The sequence below is a fragment of the Dama dama genome, chromosome 13 (genome assembly GCF_033118175.1).
Source record: "Dama dama isolate Ldn47 chromosome 13, ASM3311817v1, whole genome shotgun sequence".
Classification (NCBI taxonomy): Eukaryota; Metazoa; Chordata; class Mammalia; order Artiodactyla; family Cervidae; genus Dama; species Dama dama.
In genome coordinates this window covers 72,154,637-72,176,746 of record NC_083693.1, presented here as the reverse complement: position 1 = coordinate 72,176,746, position 22,110 = coordinate 72,154,637, and the positions used below count along the sequence as shown (strand labels likewise).

The following is a 22,110-nucleotide window of genomic DNA, read 5'->3' as shown; positions in this document are numbered from 1 at the left end:
TATTGAGCATTGCCAGCAACCCGCCAGGTGCTTTTGCTAACACACAGTCCTCGGGACCCTGAGACACAAGGTTTTCATTCCCACTTTACAGGAGGACACTGAGGCTCGGAGAATGGGGAAGCAGCATCCAGCCGAGCCTGGCCCTGAAGCCAACCTCAGGCCGTCCTCATCGCACATGCCCGCCCGCCCGCCCGGCCGACATCGGGAAGCTTCCACGCCGCGAGGCTCAGTGCCAGATCTTGACGTCGCCCTCCCAGGAGCAGGTGGCGAGCACGGAGGGCAGCACGGGGTGGAAGGTGGCGCCCACGCAAGCCTGCGTGTGCCCGTGCAGCGTGCGGGCGCGGCTGGCGGTGCGGAAGCTGTACACCAGGATCCGGCCGTCGGCGCTGCCCGTCAGCAGCAGGTCGCCGTCCGGGGAGCACTCGCAGCCCACGGAGTAGCCTTCCACCTGCAGAGGGTGAGCGACCAGCTGAGCGACCGTGCGGCTCAGCAAACGCGGCCCCGCGGCCCTTCCCACGGAGGAGCGGCCGGGCCCGGGCCGGGGGCCGAGCGCCTGCCGTGAGCCAGGGCCGTGTGCCAGGCCGGTGTCCCCGGTGGCTCTCGTGGGTCCAGAGGCACATCTGTAGCATGGGGACAGGCAGGGGTCCCTGGTGCCTGTGCCTCGGGGCGGCCCGCAGGGAAGAGAGGCCGATGGAAAGGGCCCCCCAGCCCCAGGGCCACGTGAGCCGCCAAGTCAAGGAGACCAGCCCTGTCCGGCAGTTGGGGCCCAGGGAAGGGCCAGATGTGGCCCGGGGCCTTGAGCGGGCATCAGGTCACACGGTATGGGGTCGCCCAGGAAACAGAAAGCACAGGTTGCCCGGACGGAGGGTCCGTGCTCTTGGGGACTGCAAGGCCCTTGCCGGCGTGGTCGTGGGACAACTCCCCACCCCCGGGGGGGCGCGACGAGACGGGGTACCTTGTGCCCTTCGTAGCGCCGCCTTCTGCTCATCCGGTAGGGCCACACAGCGGAGAACAGGGCCAGGTAGTTCCCGTTGGTCTGCGCCAGGAACACAGGCTCCCGTGGATGCAAGGTGAGGCTGGGGCAGGTGTACCTCTCCTGAGAGACAGCAGAGCACAGACACGGTGGAGCAGGCTCCCCAGCGGCCTCCTGCCTCTGACGGGCCCCCCACCCACCCTCTGCTCCTGGGGCCTCGAGCCCCCCGCCCAGACCTCGGCTCAGGGGTCTGCAAGCTTCCTGTTGCTGCTGTAACAAAATGCCTCTAATTTTATGGCTAAAAGCACATTTATTATCTTCTGCTTCTAGATGTCAGAAATCTGACGTGGTCTCCCCGGGCTAAAATCAAGATGCCAGCGGGCTCTGCTCCTTCTGGGGTCTCTGGGAGGAATCTGTTCCCTTGTCTTTTCCAGCTTCTAGGGGTTCGTACACTCCTTGCCTCCTGGGCCTTGGTGTGGACTGAAACATATCCCCCCAAAGACTTCTATGTCTGAATTCCTGGGACCTGTGTCACCAACTGGGTTTTTTAAAAAAGCAGGGGGAATCTTTGCAGGGATTAACTTAAGGATCTTGAGATGAGGAGGTTACCCTACATTACTGCCCTAAATGCAGTCACAAGCATCCATAGAAAAGGGAGGCAGAGTGAGACCAGACACACAGCAGAGGGGACGTGAAGACAGAGCAGAGAGAGAGATCTGAGGATGCTGGCATGCGGGCTGCAGGGATGCAGCACAAGCCAAGAGTCACCAGCTGCCGCCAAAAGCTGGAAGGAGCAAAGGACAGATGACAGAGGCCCCACCAGCACCTTGATTTCAGCCCCAGGATACTTTTTTACAAACTTCCGCCCTCCATCACTAAAAGGACACATTCCTATTGATTTAAGTCACTGGATTTATGTTACTTTGTAATTTGTTACACAGCAACAGAAAACAAATCCACATGCCCATCTCCCCACCTGCACTGTGAGCCGGCGGGGAACCTCAGCCCAGCCTAGGGTCCAGAGTTACCAGAACACACAGTGAGCAAGGAGGTGACCGGCCAAGTGCGGAGATAAACGCGTGCACACGGGGTTCCGAGCAGGAGGAGAGATCTCGCTGCCTAATGGACTGAGTCACACAGAAACACCCCTAAAAGCTCCCTTCTGCACTGCACCTGTCCTTCCACGTTCTAAGTGATGTCCTGAAGCCACAGCCTCTAAATGAGCCCAAATTCACAGGGCGACACTGGGAGTAGTTGGAACCACAGACTAATATGCTGCTGGAGGCTCACGGCGACCTGATAATGAGCTCCTGGCGTGAGGCTCCAGGCGGAGCGCCTGCTCACCGGCACGCAGGGCGAGGAGGTGTGACTCTAGGAGGGCTGGCAGCTCGGGCACACAGCACTTTCATCCACCTCACTCACTTCCCTGGTCTCTGCAGGGCCAGCGGAGGCAGGATGCCCCAGGGGCCAGACACACCCCTCCAGCCCCCTCCCAGGGCTTGCCTTTCTCAGGGGGTTGAACTAGAACTCTGAAGTGAAGGTCTAGAGGCAGGTTTGTTCAGGGCTACTTAGAATCCTCTAAGAACAAGGGGGAAAAAAAAAAAACAGGGAGAGGGAAATGGTGTATGTGGACACCTGCTGCTGCTGCTGAGTGCCCAGTCGTGTCCGACTCTCTTTGACCCCAGGGACTGTAGTCCGCCACGCTCCTCTGTCCATGGAATTCTTCCAGGCAAGAATACTGGAGTGGGTTGCCATTTCCTACTCCAACGTACACCTGATATACATTTTTAAATTCTGAGTGGCAGCATCAAAGAGATTAGCCATAGCTAACTTGAAATCTTAAAAGATGGTGGTGGTGGTAATGACAATGATGGTGATGATGGTGGAGATCGTGACGACAGTGATGATGGTAAAAGGAGTGATGGTGATGAGGAGGGTGGTGATGATGACAATGATGATGGTGGTGATGATGACGATGATGATGGTGGTGATGCTGGTGATGGTAGTAATAGTGGAGATGGTGATGACGGTGGTGATGATGGTGGTATTGGTGGTAATGGTGGATGGTGGTGATGGTGGTGATTGTGATGGAGATGGTTGGGATGGTACTGATGGTAGTGATGGTGATGATGGTGGTGGTGATGACAATGATGGTGATGACGGTGGTGGTGATGGTGATGTGATCATGATCACAGAGGTGATGGTGATGATGACAATGGTGGGGATGGTACTGATGGTAGTGATGGTGATGGTGATGATGGTGGGAATGGTGATGATGGTTGGGATGATGGTGGTGATGATGACAATGATGATGGTGGTGGTGATGTTGGTGATGGTAGTGATAGTGAAGATGGTGATAACAGTGGTGATGACTGATGGTGATGATGGTAGTGATAGTGATGACGGTGGTATTGATGGTGGTGATGGTGGATGGTGGTGAAGATGGTGGTGATGATGGTGATGGTGGCGGTGATGGTGATGATAGGTAATGCATTAATTGAGAACTCCCTCCAGCTGGCACCGTGCTAGACTAAGTATCTACATCTTTTAATTCTCAAAACAAGGCAAGAGGCAAGAAATATTCTCATCCTCAGTTTTCTAAGAGAAAAAAAATGAGAATCAGAGGGTAACTACGGGGCCTGGGCCCCTGCTTGCAGATGGTGGATGCAGGAATTTAACACACGCAGTAGTCTACCTTCAGGGTCTGGGCTCCAACCCTTGAGTCACAGCCACTGCCAAAGCTACTGAGCAAGGGGCAAGGTGGACCCGCAGGCTGCCTGGGGTGGTGGAGGGTTAGAGTAGGGTTGTCTCGGGGTGGAGAGCCACTTTCCTGTGGATGTGAATGAGGCTGTCTCCCACACCCTTACCCCGTGGCATGGCTGTGCTGGGCAGAGATCGAGTGAGAGGACCGCGAGGGAGTCACCCTGATCCGGGAGCCCATGGAAGGTACTCCGGGCAGGGCTGGACCTGCATGTTGCCTCTCCGAACCCTACAGACTTCAGGCAGCCCTCTGCCTCCTAAGCTCCTTCTGGCTGAACCACCTCCACAGGACACAACCTGGGACCCCAGACAGCCTGGGGGCTACACGGATGCACCCTGGGGCGCAACCTGAAACCAATGCCCAACGGGGTTTCTCACGTGGAAGATCTGGTTGGAGATCTTGGCGGAGCTCTGGAAATCCCAGGCAATGATGGTGCGGTCGGCAGAGTCCCGGCTTGAAGCATCTGTGCTGCTCAGAAACTCGGAGCCTTCCCGGAGGAAGAGGATGTCCAGGGTCTGCTGGATGGTGGCCTTGTAGCTTCTCACCACCTGCAAGAGTGGGCACCCATCATGGTGGGGCCCCCAGAGCCCACGGGCAGGGCCAAAGAGGGCACCGACTACGTGTGGACTGCAGGGTCTGGGAGGGCAGTGCGGGAAGATGTGCACCGCCCCCCACTCCCACCAGGACGAGCAGCCCAAGCATGGGGGTGGGCGCTGCTGGAGGGAGACCTCCAGGGCCTCCCGCCCCCCAGGAGGCACACGTCTGTCTCCCTTGGGCCCTGCTCCCTGACACCCGCCACAGCCTTTCCTCTCCCCGTGGATGTCCTCCACGCCCATGCCCTCCCCACACCCACTGGCACATGGGCCCAGGGAGGCAAGGAGATGCCCCCCGGCCTCCTGACGGGTCCTCTAGGGAGCAGCGGGGGCCGATGAAGCAGAGCTTAGGGAAGGGCCCACGCCTGGCCAAGGGCACAGAAGGGCACCATCACGTGATGCCCACCAATACCCGGGCCATATTTTGTGCAAGACTCTTGCTTCTGAAGAGTCCCATAATTCACAGCTTTCAAAGCCTCGGCCTGTAGTCCCTGGAGTGGTACCTGCGATGTGGGAGCCAGCCGTCTCCAGCTCATGGAGCCAGAATCACAGTACGTTAGCTAGCTTTAAAGACACGCTTTCTTTCTTACATCATTGCCAACATTCCATACTCTTCCATCTCTAAACTAACGCAATTTAGCATCAAGCCATTGTTCAGCTTTCTTCAGAGTGTTTTATCACATGAACCTTCCATTCTACAACAACTAGGCTGGTTAGGAGCAGGGTGGGGTTCCCAGCACCAGAGTCAACAAGTACCTCCATGTAACAAACTCCAGGATGACTTTAAATTGCAATAGTGAGCAACAGGCTGTGGGCACAGTGCCTTGGGCCCACCTGCCAGGCCTCGCGGCCTGTTTACCAGCTCCCAGGGCGCCACCATGTGGCCACAGTACAAACACAGCTCTCCGGCACCTCAGCCGCCGGTCGGGAACGAGCTGTCTTGACACATATTTCAAAAACTGAAATTTAAAATCTTGCAAATACTGCAGACCTAGACATCGTAGCATCCTCTTTCAAACATATATAAGTCAAATTCACGTGAAATGCAGCACTCCATAAATCCAATTTAGACAGAGGGGTATTTTGAGACCCATTCTCCAGATGAGGAACACTGAGGCTCAGAGAGATGCAGCCATTTGCTCAAGGGTGCAGGGCCAGGGCGTGGTGCTTCCCAGGGGGGCTCCCAGCCAGGTCTCCTGCTGGCCAAGTCCTGTCTCGGTAAATGCTGGGACAAATTCCTGGGAGGAGGGTGGGCAACCAACAAGTGCCTTCTCTGAGCCTCTTCAGAAGCCCAGTGAGCATGGTTTCTGGGTGGGCCCCCTGGAGCCTGAGAGGTGGTCCAGGGGCAGAAAAGAGAGGGCATACAGGCCTCAGAACCCAGGCCAGACTGTGCGGCTGCTCCCCACACAGCACAGGGCTGCCAGCCTCCCTTCCTCTCTCTCTGCACCAGGATCTCACAGGCTCGCCCTGCCCTCCTGGGAAGCTGTGAGTCTCCTGGACTGTGAACTGGAAGGAATGCTCCGACCCTCAGCCAGGAAGGGCACAGCAGCTGTTTTGCAGACAGATGCTCCGGCCTGCCCATTTGGAGCCCGGGCAGTGGTCTAGGTCCTTTGAGCGGACAGGGCACGTGGCCGCAGTGCCCAACATCTGCCCCTACAAGGGCACGCTATCCCGACTCACCAAGCACAGCGCCATCTCAAGACAGGCTTTGGAACCTGCTCTGGTGGGAAGAGAAGGGAGGGGCGGGAGCGAGGCCGTCATCGGGGTTCCAGGCCCACGGCCCCGCCCATCCGCGGAGCCACGCCTCTCCCCTCGCTTAAACCCCCCTCCCCACCAGCCATCCCACGCCTCCACACTGCGGCCGCGTGGGGGCTGCACGCCCTCCTGCCCCCTTTCCCAAAGCTCTCGCCATCACCGCATCCAGGTGAGGAGCAGGGGGCTGAGGATGGCCGGAGCAGCAAGGATAGGAGTAAGTCTGACCCAACTCAGGCCCCTGGACGTGACCGGTACACTGAGGAGCTTCTCCTCCCGGGTCAGGGGGACACGGCCCCCCAGGGCCCCACCAGCCCATGAGAATGGCCGCCAGCGGGCACGACCGTGAGGCTCATGAGCACTGGGGCCACCTCCAGCAGCGGCACCTCAGTCCCCACACGCACTCAGGAAACGCACTGACCCAGGAAAGGACGGGAGAAGAGGACGGCCCCTGAAGCTCCAGCATCAGATAATTCATCTCCTGACGACGCGGGAGGAAGCTTCTCCCGGAGGGCCGCGCGGAAGCCAGGAGGAGCGAAGAGCCGGGGTGCTCGGCCCGACCCTGGCAGAACTACCTGCGTGCCCACCAACACGCCACCTTGCCTCCCCAAGACAAACTTTTTCAGGAGAATAAAAACCCTTGCTCTGTACACTTCCTGAGAACGCATGGAAATGGCCCAATTCATTAGGGCGTCGTAAAATCAAACGGCCGAGAAACCAGCCGTGTTATGGGCGATCCCTGCCAGTAACACTGCTGTAAGTGGAAGGCTGACCTTTGGAGTGATCGCCGCGGAACATGATTGACTTGCCTTCCCAACTGCTCCTGCCCGGGGAAAGAGCAGGGAAGTCATTTGTGCGTCTAGTTGGTGGGTTTTATGACGAACTTAATTACACCGACAGCTGGTTCGTCCCGTCCCAGGAACGAGGGATGGCGCTACACGGGCCTAACTAGCTGGATACAGAGGGGAGCCTCGCTCAGACTCTTCTGGCAACCCGGGCCTCCATCAGCAGACAGTTGGAGACACTTGGCCAAGAGGCTACAGCTCTGGGAGAAAAGGAAGACGTGATCAAGACACATTCAGTGTGATGAAAACCACCTGATAACCCTTTAAAAAGTCTGCTTGACCCACCAGACAATCCTGGGTAACTGGGCTGCTCTGGATTCATCTAAAGGCTCAGCTTTCCCTTCCCGGGGCCCCTGGCACATCCGAGGTGCATGGGGTTTGGGCAGGGGCAGGCGAGGCTCCAGTCCGGCCTGCTGACTCACTGTGTGCCCAGGGCAGTCCTGCCCTCACTGCGTCTGGTTTCAAATCATCACCACCGGGGGACTGGCCTGGACGACAAGCTTCTACTCAGTGCTGGATCCCAGAGATAGGAAGGGCTGGGGAAGCCAGCTCCCCTCCTCCCACCCAGGCCCGCAGGGACAGCGAGGGAGCCGCTGCTCTGCACCCCACGGGACAGCCGAGGCCACCTGCCCACCGCACAGGACGCTGTGCTCCTGTCTGTCTGTCTGGTCACCCTTGGCCAGGGCTGGGTCTGCCCACTGCAGGCGGCAGTAAGGTGTGTTGAATGAAGGATAAGTGAGTGAGCAGCTACGCAAATGGACAACTTGAAAAGCAGCGACCTGTGGCCTCCGGCTGCCAGGAGCACGCCGGCCCTTGGGCATCACGAAGTCCAACACGGGCCCCTCCACGGCCCTTGCCATGGAAACAAGGACACCTCAACCTCCCAGGATCTCTGAGGCCGTGGCAGGGGGGTGGGGTGATGCTCAGGGCATGCACGGCATGGCCAGACATCCGGAGGTGGCAGGGCCAAGCTCTCAGGCAGACGCCCGGGTATCTGAGCGTGATGGCCCATCTGATTGCCTGGTCCAGGGCAGGCAACTCACCTCTCTGTGCCTCAGTCTCCACACCTGCAAGGCGGGGCTAACCAGCAGGACCTATGGCTCGGGAGTGAAGGACGGTGACAGGCCTGGCCAAGCTGCCGACGCACAGCAGCTGATCATAATCCTCTTCCCAGGCCAGCCAGAGCTCATCCCTGGGATGGGGCCGCAGGTCCTTGGACAAATCCCTCCTCCCCAAATCTCAGTTCCTTCCCCTTGAAAATAAACATATTGGTCTCTTCGGGCTCAAAGACGAGACGAGTCTCTGCACAAAGGCACGCTGGAGAGTTGAGCACAGGGCCCCTTTCCGTGGCTTAAAATCACACAAGGGAAAGTAGCCGGTCACAGAGGACAGTATACACCAAAAGTGCTCTGTAGGTAATTTTTTTAAAATCAGAAACTTCTATTAAAAACAAAAAGAAATTACACAAATATGAGAAGAGAGTATGATTAAATTTTTCTACAACCTGAGACTCGGGGAAACTTTGCTGGCTAGCGCTTCAAGGCCAGAGCACCAAGAGAAAAGACGGCAAATCTGAATACATGAAAATAATAGTAATAACAATACTAAACACTATTGCATGGCATAAGAAACAAGTAAATAATTAAGAAGAGTAAAAAAGACAGATGGGAAAGACACTTGAGATTTACAGGTCTCATCCTTGTTTAGTTGCTAAGTCGTGTCCAACTCCTTGCGACTTCATGGACTACAGCCCACCAGGCTCCTCTGTCCATGGAATTCTCTAGGCAGGAGTACCAGAGTGGGTTGCCATTTCCTCCTCCAGGATATCTTCCTGACCCAGGAATAGAACCTGTGTCTCCTGCACTGCAGGCAGATTCTTAACCACTGACCCACCTGGGAAGCCCCAATTTATAAGGTCACTATCACAAAGGTCTGTCTAGGCAAGACCATGGTTTTTCTAGTGGTCATGTATGGATATGACAGTTGGACTGTGAAGAAAGCTGAGTGCCGAAAAATTGATGCTTTTGAACTGTGGTGTTGGAGAAGACTCTTGAGAGTCCCTTGGACTGCAAGGAGATCCAACCAGTCCATCCTAAAGGAAATCAGTCCTGGGTGTCCATTGGATGGACTGATGCTGAAGCTGAAACTCCAATACCGTGGCCACCTCATGTGAAGAGTTGACTCATTGGAAAAGACTCTGATGCTGGGAGGGATTGAGGGCAGGAAGAGAAGGGGATGACAGAGGATGAGATGGCTGGATGGCATCACCGACTCAATGGACATGAGTTTGAGTAAACTCTGGGAGTTGGTGATGGACAGGGAAGCCTGGCGTGCTGCAATTCATGCGGTCGCAAAGAGTCGGACACAACTGAGCGACTGAACTGAACTGATCCCTAATAGTCCCTAATATACAGTTTCTAAAAATTGATGAAAAAGACCAATAGCTCTACAGTAAAATGGGCAAGAGGAATGAACAGAGAGTTCATATCAGAGGGAATGTAATTGGTCCTTTAATCCTCGTAAGAAATGAAATTTTAAAATTACATGTGGAGATATCATCTCTTATTGGACTTGCCTGGTGGCTCAGACGGTAAAGTGTCTGTCTACAATGCGGGAGACCTGGGTTCGGTCCCTGGGTTGGGAAGATTCCCTGGAGAAGGAAACAGCAACCCACACCAGTATTCTTGCCTAGAAAATCCCATGGACGGAGGACCTTGGTGCAGGCTACTGTCCACGGGGTCGCAAAGAGTCAGGCATGACTGAGCAACTTCCCTTTCCTTTCCTTTCCTATCATCTCTTATCAAATTAGAAGATCCCAGAGTTCGACAACACACTCCGTTAGGTGGCTGTGGGGCATTAGTTACACTACACACTGCTGACAGAAATGTAAAATGGTCCTGTCCCTCCGGAGAGAATTTGGGCAATGCCGAGCAAAACGGCATAGGCCTTGTTACTCAGCGACACGTATAACCTAGCACCCCGACTTGCAGGAACTGACCCCAAAGTTACAGCAGCAAATCCCAGAAAACAGAAGCATGAGGCTGCTGAAACCAGCAACACTTGTGAAATTAAAAAAGCAGAAATGACTCAAATGTACAAAACGTGCTAGTCACCCAGTCGTGTCAGACTCTTTGCAACCCCATGGACTAGTCCGTCAGGCTTCTTTGCTCATCGGATTCTCCAGGCAAGAATGCTGGAGTAGGTTGCAATTTACTTCTCCAGGGGACCTTCCCAACCCAGGGATTGAACCCATGTCTCCTGCATTGCAGGCAGATTCTTTACCATCTGAGCCAAATGTACAAAAAGGGACCAGTTAAACAGATGTCAGTCCAGGCTATGTGCAGTGCTGAGAAAGAGACTGAGGCCCGTGTCCCCGCCTGCTGTGGGCTGGCTTCCCGGACACACCGCTCAGTGCAAAGCCAAGGTAGAGAGGAACAGGGCGTAAAGGAAATACGAGAGGTTTGTATTCGCTTCCACAAAAACAGCAGAAAATAAACCAGAAACTAAGTAAGGAAATAAATCAGTCAGGCTGCCTCTGAAGGGGACAGAACAGATTGGGGAATTCGGGGCCAGAGGTAGAACCCAGAGGATCTCTACAGAGGGGTGGACAGTAAATACATTAAGGTTTGGAAGCTACATTTAGGCACTGTTGCACACTTTGTGTGTGTGTGTGGGGGGGGGGGGGGGCGCGGGTGTTACAGTCATTTAAAAGTGTAAAAACCATTCTTAACTCAAGGACCATACAAAAACAGTGTAGCCAAGATTGGGCCCATGGGCTGTAATTATCCAATCCCTTCTCCAGAACCATGTCCATATTTTATAAAATTATACAACAAAATTAACTTAAAAGGCAGAGTCTTAAAATGTGAAAGCAAAATTAAACAAATAAAATTAACCATCTTGAGCTAGTAGCTTAACCACACAAATAGAATTTATTTTAAAAGATATGAAAGCACAGTAGTTGAAGGTAGATCCTCTGTTGAATATACATTATAAACTGAAAACAGTAATTTGATGGTAAATCTTAATTGGATATACTTTGCAAACAAAAAGAATTGTAAGAAATCTCACACTGTTTTCAGTCATTACATTGCTAGAGTCAATCCATACCAACAAAAATTGAATTAAGGCAGAGAAAAATAAAATTTTTCAGTATAAAAGAGATCAAAAAATGTATAAAAACAAAGAAGTTAAAGAAAAGCTCTGTAAGGCTAAATGTGAATTGAACAAATCAGCATAAACAATGATATATTTTTTCTTAGAAAGAAAAACATTTCCTAGCTCTGTCTGAAGGAGCCAAGAAGCTATGAGCAACCACCACACTCTGATTCTGGTCTCTAGACCCGACGAAACCCACAAGAGACACAGATGACAAAGCAAGGCATCACACTAGTCTTCACAACTATACGTAACCTATGTTTAAGAAGGCAGACGGGAGACTGGCCCAGGTTAGAAGGGACGTGGAGGATACAGGAGCCCCAGAGAATTTCTAGCGATGGCATACACAGTGCTGGAGGGAAAGGAGCCTTAGATGGAGCTAACATCAGATGAGACACTGCAGAAGAGAACATGACCGAGCTAGAAGACACAACAATTGAAAATTTCAAAACATAGGAAAGAAAAAAGACTGAATTTTTAAAAATGAACAAAATCTAGTTTTCAACCAAAATGGAGCAAACCCATTATGGCCTCTCACTCTCTTTCATAAATTACAGCAAAAAAAACTCTGGGCGAAATCCAAGAAGCAACTACCTGAAGACTTTGCAAAGTAAACAACAGCTGGTAGGCTGAAGAGGGAATCTGAAATTTGAAGAAAGACGAGTACAACAGGTAAGGTTCTAGTCTTTGTTTTAGTTTTGGGGGAGGAGGGCATTGGTGGTTTGTTTGGATTTTGTTTTTGGTGGGTTTTTTTTTTTTTGGCCTTTTTAACTCCTGATGTTGACCCACAGACAGACTGAATTAAGGAATTACATAGTAGACATGGACAGCAAAAATTTTGAAATAAATCCATCATCCTGGCCAGAGGAATAAGAAAATGGGTCCTTGTAAGCCAGAGAGTATGGGGGAAAGTTTTAAAATATCTCCTTGCTCTCCTAGCCCTGCCCCGATGCCAACCCCAACAGCTCTGACAGTGCAGGACAAATACCTAAAAACCAGAAGGGAAGAAATCTGAATAGAAGAACTAGGAGAAGAGGGAAAATTCATGTTATCTTTTCATCTCTTTTCTCTGGCCAATTTGTGTTGAAGGGGATCCCACTTACAGACATGGTGTGGGGAGGCAGCAGGCTAACATTCTCAAAGAACCCCATCTCTGGGCAGAAGAACCAGGAAAGGAAGTTCAGGAAGCCAGGCAGCATGGGAGAAATTCCAAAGAGGAGAAAGCTGAGAAAGGAATCCTCTGCTTCTGGATATGAACTGACCGCATATCCCAGGACAATCCCTAAGTTACATGTGTGTGGAACACAACCAAAGAAGCACAGCTAGAGCTTCAAGAAGTGACATAACATATTACTGCTGCCCCAGTCTGAAACTAACCCTTAAGTGGTTCAGCATAACAAAGGTTTTGAATATGGAACTGAAAATAGGTTCACTGCCCACAGGAGAGAAGGAATTCACAATCTGAATCTAACAGGCTTGGTTGCCTATTAAGACAAACAAATCACTATTCTCCACAGGATTTTAACAAGACCAGGATCTTACAACATAATATTAAAAATGTGCACAATATATTCTGTATTTACTTGTCATACAAAGAACCAGGAAAATGTAAACAATACCCATAAGAAAAGAGAAATGATATATGCCAACCCCAAAATGACCCAGATGCTTGACCCATACTATCTGACACATTTAAATAGCTATTAAATAAAAATCCTCAAATAAACATCTATTAAATAATAATCCTCAAGATAAACACCCCTGAAATGAATGGACAGATGATCTCAACAGAGAAATAGAAATATATATGCAGTAAAGTGCATGCTCAGTTCTATCTGACTCTCTGCAACCTCATGTACTGTAGCACGCCAGGCTCCTCTGTCCATGGGCTTCTTCAGGCAAAAATACTGGAGTGGGTTGCCATTTCCTCCTCCAGGGGATCTTCCCAATCCCGGGACTAAACCCACATCTCCCACGACTCCTGCTTTGGCAGTCAGATTCTTTACCACTTGAGCCAATTTGGAAGCCCAGAAATTAAATATATATATATACACACACATATAAGTGAAAGTTAAAGTGACAGTCGTGTCCCACTCTTTGTGACCCCATGGACTATACAGTCCATGGAATTCTCCAGGCCAGAATACTGGAGTGGGTAGCCTATCCCTTTTCCAGCAGATATTCCAGATCCAGGAATCAAACCAGGGTCTCCTGCATTGCAGGCAGATTCTTTACCAACTGAGCTATGAGGGAAGCCTACACACATATATATATAATATATGCACACACTTATACATACACATACACACACACACATATATATATACTTTCTATCTTTAAGTAGAAATTTTAGAGCAGAAAAAAATATTTTAACAATGGGATAAGCACCGTAACAAAATGGAAGTGACAAAAGAAAGAACTGGTGAACTTGGAAAAGGATCAACAGAAATACTTCGACCTTAAGAAAAAACGAGGACTTCCCTGGTGGAGCAGTGGACAAGTATCTGCCTGCCAATGCAAGGGACACAGGCTCAATCCCTGGTCCAGGAAGATCCCAGTGCCACAGAGCAACTAAGTCCATGCGCCACAACTCCCAAGCCCGCACTCTAGAGCCCACATGTTTCGGCCACAGAGTTTGTGCACTGCAACTACTCAAGTCCACGCCGCCGGAGCCTACGCGCCACAACAAGAGAAGCTACCACGAGAGGCCCACGCTCCTCAACGAAGAGCAGCCCCTGCTCGCCGCAACTAGAGAAGACCCACTCAAAGCAACAAAGACCTAGCACAGCTAATAAGTAAATCATTCATTAAAAGGAAAGAAAAGTTAAATCCTAATTTAAAAAGAAAAAATGAGTGAAGTCTTAGGAACTTGTGAGATAGTATCAGAACTTAAAATAGTTTAGTCAATGGAGTTCCTAAAGGACGGGGATAAGAGAGTCGTGCCAAAAAGAAAAAATATTGATTGAAAAGTGTCCAAAATGAGCACACTGAACCTTTACCAAAATAGACCACGTTATAGGACATCAAACAAGTTTCAATAAATTTAAAAGGATTCAAACATACAATGTATGGTGTGTGACCACAATGGAGTTAAATTAGAAATCACTAACATATATATATATATGGAAAATCCCCAAGTATTTGTAATCTAAATTCTCCTAAACAATCCATGGATCAAGAAGAAATACAAAATGTAGTTAGAAAAAAAAAAGAGAGAGAGAAAATAAATAAATAAATAAATAAAAATGTAGTTAGAAAATATTTTTTACGGAATGAAAATGAAAAACTGTATCAACAGTTGTGTAATGAAGCTGCAAAACCTAGAGGAAAACTAAAAGCACTGAACATCTATAGCAGAAAAGAATAAAAATTCCAAAAGAAAATAAACCTAAGTTTTAAGCAGAAAAGAAAAAAGTTTAAAAAGTAAATTGATCATTTCTTAAAATAAGAGAAATAGAGAAAAATCAGTGATACAAAAATGTGTACTTAAAGATCAACAAAATTGATAAATCTCTATCCAGACTGACAAGAGGAAAAAAAGGAAAAGACACAAATTACCACTATCAGGAATAAGAGAAATGAGGTGATATCACTACATATTATACAGATATTTTTAAAATAATTAAAATAGCATGACAAACTTTATACCTAAAAGATAATTTTTATGAAATACATGCATTTCTTGAAGGACAGAAACTACCAAAGGCCACTGAAATAGAAAAAGAAAATTGGAATGACCCTATATTTACTAAATAAATTTTATTTGAGGTTTCAAACCTTCCCACAAAGGAAATTTCAGGCCAAGCCAATTTCATATGTAGTCAACTCTAATAAACATTTATGGACGAAATAATATCAATTATACACAAACTCTTCCATAAAACTGAAGAGAAAGGAATACCTTCCAAGTTATTTCATGAGGACAGAATTACTCTGATATCAAAACTAGACAAAGATATTATAAGAAAAGCAAAGCATAGATCAATATCCCTCATGAATACAGATATTTTAAAATTCTTACATTTTAGCTAGTAGAATCCCAAACTATGTAGAGAAGATAATATATCATAATCAAATGAGATTTATCCCAGGATTACAAGGTTGCTCTAATATTTTGAAATCTTTCAAGAAAATTCATCATATTAGCATAATAAAAGAGAAAAACTACACTATCCCTTCAAGGGATATGAGAAAGGCATTTAACAAAATCCAGTGGTAATTCATAATAAAAACTCTCAACAAACTAGAAATAAAAGGGAGTGTCCTCAAACTGGTAGGAGCATCTACCAAAAAACAGGAAAATACTACAGTTAACATCATACATAACTTTGGAAAAGAATATTTTTCTTCTAAGATTGGAAATAAGGCATGTCTTTTTTTCAACATTTCTAAGTCAACATTGTTCTAGAGGTCTGAGCCAATGCAATAACAGGTGGTGGTGGTTTAGTCACTAAGTCGTGTCCGACTCCTATGACCCTTTGGACTGTAGCCCACCAGGCTTCTCTGTCCTTAGGATTCTCCAGGCAAGCATACTGGAGTGGGTTGCCATTTCCTTCTCCAGGGGATCTTTCCCACTAGGAACTGAACCTGGGTCTGCTGCATTACAGGCAGATTCTTTACTGACTGAGCTACAAGGGAATCCAAGGTAACAGGAGGAAGAAGGAAAGAAGAAATTACATCTAAATTAGGAAAGAAGCATTTAAGCTGCCTTTATTCACAGATGACATGATCATCTTTGCAGAAATAGAATCTACAAAGAAAGAAGCAACTAGACTATATGAGCTTAGCATAGTTGCAGAATTCAAGGTAAATATACAAATATTCACTATATTTTTATATTTTAACCATGGATAAGCAGAAATTGAAATTGAGAAATACTTCTAACAATAGCATAAAAATATATAAATACTTATGCATAAATCTAACAAAAAAATGTGAAAGACTTAATCATATGGAAAAATATAAAATGATTATGGATTGGAAGACTCAAAATTGTTAATAATTCAATGCTCCCTCAAATTGATCTGCAGCTTAAATGCAATATCATTCAAAGTTCAGGCTTTTTTTTTTTTTTTTTTTTTGGTAGAAACTGACAAAGTGATTGTAAAATTGAAATGTAAATTCAAAGAAGCTAGAATAGTCAAAACAACTTTGAGAAAGAAAAAAAATTGAGAGACTTACATTACCTGATTACAAGACTCATTGTAAGATTACAATAGTGAGAACAATAGGGTATTGGTGTAGAGACAGACAAAGAAAACAATGGAATTGAAGAGACGGTACCAAAAAGACCTACACATATTCAGTTATCTGATTTTCCACAAAGGCATAAAGTCACAGATACTGTTTTCAACAGATGTTGCAGCACTATTGAATATCTATTTGTAAAACCATTAACTTCCATCCATATCTTGTACCATATATAAAAATTAATACAAAATGTACCACAGACTAATATAAAGCCCAAAACTATACAATTCCTGGAAGTAAACAGGAGCAAATCTTTGTGGCCTTAAGTTATACAATTTACTTATATTGACCACCAATAACAAAAGTTGATAAACTGCACTTTACTAAAAAAATTTTAATTTGCTCTTTAAAAACTGTTATGAGAATGAAAATACAACCTGTAGACTGTGAGGAAGTATCTACAAATCACACATGTGATAAGCGTCTTATGTTCTGAATATAAAGAACACTAAACTCAGTATTACAAAAGCAATCTGATTTTTAAAATGAGCAAAACATCTGAACATACCATCAAAAAAAAAGAAACAGATGGCAAATAAGCTCATGAAAACACACTCAACACCATTAGTCATTAGGGAAATGCATTTTAAAACCACAGTGAGATAACACATCATATATATTTTAGAAGGTCTAAAATTAGAAAGATTGACCATACCAAATGTTGGCTAGAATAGAGAACAATGGAACCCTCACACAATGTCAGTGGGAATATAAGAGTGCAACCGTTTGGAAAAGGTGACAGTTTCTCTAAAAGTTAAGCATACACCAGACATGACCCAGACATGCCCCTCCCAGGTATTTATCCAATGCCTCAATCAGTTCAGGCCTCCGTGATACAGTACCACAGACTTACACAACAGACATTTATTTTCCCACAGTTCCAGAGGCTGGAAGTCTGAGATCAAAGTGCCAACGGAATTGAGGCCTATCTCTTTGGCTTGAAAATGGTGCTCTCTTGTGCGTCCCCACGTGGCCTTTGCTCTATGCAGCACACACAGAAAGCTCTGGTGGACTTCCTCATCTTAGAAGACACCAGTCTGGACTTCCCAGGTGGCACAGTGGATAAGAATCCACCTGTCACTATAGGGGACATGGGTTCGATCGCTGGTCCAGGAACATTCCGCATGCCATGGGGGAACTAAGGCTCGTGAGCCACAACTCCTGAGCCCACGTGCTGCAACTCCTGAAGCCCATGCGCCTGAAACCTGTGCTCCGCAACCAGAGAAGCTACTGCAACAAGAAGCCCGCGGACTGCAACAGAGCAGACCCCCTCACGGCAACTAGAGAAAGCCTGTGCGCAGCACCAAAAACCCAGCGCAACCAAAAAATAAACAAATAAATAAAAAGACACAGCCCTATTGGATTGGGGCCTCACTCTTAGGACCTCATTTATATGATCTAAATCAAACCCCTTATGATTATACACTGGAAGTGACAAATGATTCAAGGGATTAGATCTGATAGACAGAATGCCTGGAGAACTATGCCAAAGAACGTTCAAGCTACTGCACAGTTGCAATCATTTCACATGTTAGCAAGGTAATACTCAACATACTTCAAGCTAGGCTTCAGCAGTACATGAACTGAGAACTTCCAGGTATACAAGCTGGATTTAGAAAAGGCAGAGGAACCAGACATCAAATTGCCAACATCCATTGGATCACAGAAAAAGCAAGATCATTTCATAAAAAAACATTGACTGAACAACAACTTAGGTCCTCATTGAACCTTAATTAGGTTGTTAAAGGCCTTATTTCCAAATATAGTCACATTAGGGGTTGGGGCTTCAACCTATGGATTTTCAGGGGGTACAGGGAAACACAATTCAGTCCATAACACTTAAGGAAATGAAAACACGTGTCCACACAAAGCCTTGTTCACTCTATTTCGTTTGTAATAACTACAAACTGGAAACAATTTAATGTCCGTCAATAGGTAAGAAGGGACACTGTGCAACAGCCTTAAAATGGAATACTACTTAGCAATACAAAGGAATGAACTAGTACCGATACACGGCAAAGTGGGTCCATCTCAAAATAATTATGCTGAATGGGAAAAAAACATCATGCAAAAAAGAGTTACCTGCCATTGACCATATTTACAAAAAAATTCTAGAAAATGGAAACTAACTTGTAATGACAGGGAACAAATCAGTGGAGGCATTAAGAAGGGGCACAAAAACACTTGAAGGTTATGGATGTATTACAGGTGCTGGTGATGGCTTCATGGACGGATGCGCATGTCACCACTGTATACTTCAAACATGTGCTATTTATTATATGTCCATTATACTTTCATAAAGGTAATTTTTAAAGGGCTGACATGGGAAAAATGAAGGCAAAATAAAGACTATTTTGATAAACAAAAACTGAGAATTCACAACCAGCAAATCTATACTACAAGAGATGTTAAAGGTAGTTCTTCAGACTGAAGGGTAATAATAATAGATTGGTAGAAATGAAGACACTAACAGCCAATTAAGAAATAAATTGAAAGACAGAATGATAAGAGCAATTTTATTTCAACAAATCTGACAACTTAGATGAAATGGACAAAATCTTTGAAAGAAAAAATTTACAAAAATGAAGAAGAAATAGAACACCTGAATAGCCTATATATACACTTTCTAAATTTATTTTTTATTTTATATTGGGATACAATTGATATACAATGTTATGTTAGTTCCAGGTATATGGCAAAGTGATTCAGTTATACATATACCCATTCTTTTTCATAGAAAAAGCAAGAGAATTCCAGAAAGACATCTACTTCTGCTTCATTGACTATGCTAAAGCCTTTGACTATGTGGATCACAGCAAAGTGTGGAAAATTCTTAAACAGAGGAATACCAGACCTGCCTCCTGAGAAATCTGTATGCAGGTCAAGAAGCAACAATTAGAACCAGACATGGAACAACAGACTGGTTACAAATTGGGAAAGGAGTACGTCTAGTCTGTATATTGTCACTCTGCTTATTTAACTTCTAGGCAAAGTACATTACACAAAATGCCAGGCTGGATGAATCACAAGTTGGAATCAAGACTGCCAGGAGAAATATCAGCAACCTCAGATATGCAGATGATACCACCCTAATGGTAGAAAGTGAAGAGGAACTAAAGAGCCTCTTGATGAAAGTGAAAGAGGAGAGTAAAAAATTAAAACTCAACATTCAAAAAACTAAGATCATGGCATCCACTGCCATCATTTCATGGCAAATATATGGGGAAACAATGGAAACAGTGATAGATCTTATTTTCTTGGACTCCGAAAGTACTGTGGACAGTGACTGCAGCCATGAAATTAAAAGATGCTTGCTCTTAGGAAGAAAAGCTATGACAAACCTAGATAATATATTAAAAAGCAGAGACATCACTTTGCCAACAAAGGTCCATATAGTCAAAGCTATGGTTTTTCCAGTAGTCATGAATGAATGAATGTAAGAGTTGTGCCAAAGAATTGATGCTTTTGAACTGTGGTGTTGGAGAAGACTCCTGAGAGTCCCTTGGACTGCAAGGAGATCAAGCCAGTCAATCCTAAAGGAAATCAACCCTGAATATTCACTGGAAGGACTGATGCTAAAACTGAAGCTCCAATACTTCGGCCACCTGATGTGAAGAGCTGACATTGGAAAAGACTCTTGATGCCAGGAAAGATTGAGGGCAGGAGGAGAAGGGGGCAGCAGAGGATGATGTGGGTGGATGGCATCACTGACTCAGTGGACATGAGTTTGAGCAAATTCCAGGAGATGGTGAAGGACAGGGAAGCCTGGTGTGCTGCAGTCCATGGGGTCGCAAAAAGTCGGACACGACCGAGTGAATGAAGTGATCTGAACTAACTGATACACGAGAAACAAACAACTGGAAAATATAAATTTTCTTTAAAACTCATTTACAATCGTTTTCAAAACTATTAAATAAAGAGAAAAAATTTACTGTAATATGTGAAACCTCTGAACACCGGAAACTACAAAACCCTGCTGAGAGAAACTAAAGAAGAGCTAAATAAACAGAGAAATATAATGGTCACGAGTCAGAAGACTCAATATCATTAAGATGCCAATTCTCCTGAAATCGATCTATATATTAAATATAATCCTAATCAAAATACCAGGAGGCACTCTTTTGCAGAAAGTGACAAAGCAAATACAAAATTGAAATGGGATGATAAAAACCTAAAATAGTCAGAAAAATTTTGAAAAAGGAAAACAAGGTTGGAGGATTTGAAGTATCCAATTTCAAGAACTACTGTAAAGCTGCATAAAGAGGCTATGGGATGGGGAAAAGATAGCTATATTAATCAATGAACAGGACTGAGAACCCAGAAAGCTTACATGGACAACTGACTTTCGAACAGAGGTCCAAAAGCAATCTAATGGGGAAGGAATGTCTTTTCAACAAATGGTGCTAAAAGAACTGAGCATGCTCTATGTGACAAAGCTAAACAAACCTTACCTCATACTAGACACAAAAATTGACTCAAAATGGATCCTAGACTTAAAAATACAAAGAAAAACTATGAAAATAAAAGAACACAGGGAAAAAAAAAAAAAAACACAGGAGAAGTTCTATGCAACCTTACAGTGGGCAAAGATTTCTTCGCTAGAACACACAAAAAAGCCATGGAATGGGAGGAAACATATAAAGAACTTCTAGACCGTCATCATCATCATCATTATTATTATTATCATCTTAAATAGGCAAAAGACTTGAAGTGATCTTCTGAGAAGAAGGTGTTCAAATGGCCGACAAACCCATGAAGAGGTGAGCAGCATCATTCGCCATCAGGAAAATGAAATGAAAGCCACAAACAGGTACCACTTACACATCCACTACAACAGCTAAAATGGAAAAGACTGACCATACCAAGCATTGGCGAGAGTGTGGAGCAGCTGAAACCCTCTTAATGGAGCAACTGAAACTGCTAATGGGAATGCAAAATGGTACAACCACTTAGGAAACAGGCTAGCAATTTATCATAAATGCAAACATATACATACAATACCACGTAATGGTTACACTCCCAGTTACATAAAAGAGAAGTGAAAATACATATCCATACAAAGACCTTTTTCATGAACAGTCACAGCAGCTTCATTTATATCAGTCATAACCAAAAACTGGAGACCATCCAGACTGTCCATCAACAGGTAAATGGATAAACAGACTGATAAAGTCAGACCCTGGACTAAGACTCGGCAACAGAAAGGAATAATGATACATACAGCAATGTGGATGAATCCCAGACAATTATGCTAAAAGAAGCCAGGTACAAAAGAGTATCTACTGCATGATTCCATTTATACAGAAGTCCAGAAAAAACACAAACTGCTCTTTAGTGACAGAAAATAGATCAGTAGCTACCAAAGGGCTGAAGCAGAGGAAGAGATTTACTGCAAAGGGGCGGGAGGGAACCCGTGAATGATGAAAATGCTCTGTATCTTGATTGCAGTGGTGGTTCCACAAATGTATACACCTGTCAAAACTCATTGATTTGTGCACACTAATGGGTGGCAGTTAACTGTATTAAGTTATAATAAAGCTGATTTTTTAAAAAAAGGTTCAGAAGCCTACTTAAAGGAGGCTCAACTCACCAAATAATGGGCAATTTGAGCACTGGAATAATAACAACCACAACTGATTGAGACAAATCAAATATATTATAAGGACAAAAATTCATAATGATACAAAAAAAAAAAAAAAGAAAAAGTCTATGGAAACCTAATCAGGTACTTTTAGAGATGCTAGGGAAGCAACTCATTATTCTGAAAACTTGTAAATA

The 22,110-nt window shown here is 45.9% G+C and overlaps 1 protein-coding gene across 5 annotated transcripts in view; it reads right to left on the bottom strand.

Moving 5' to 3' along the window:
* Window positions 1-22,110, bottom strand: part of WDR25 (WD repeat domain 25) — a 134,275-nt gene continuing 112,165 nt past the window's right edge. For all 5 annotated transcript variants that reach the window (XM_061159423.1, XM_061159422.1, XM_061159420.1 and 2 more), the window contains exons 5-7: window positions 4,112-4,282; window positions 956-1,096; window positions 1-448 (exon numbers count right to left, since the gene is read on the bottom strand). In XM_061159423.1, the coding sequence (XP_061015406.1) occupies window positions 227-448; window positions 956-1,096; window positions 4,112-4,282 (534 nt within the window). In that variant the 3' untranslated portion in view covers window positions 1-226. The remainder of the gene's footprint in view (window positions 449-955; window positions 1,097-4,111; window positions 4,283-22,110) is intronic.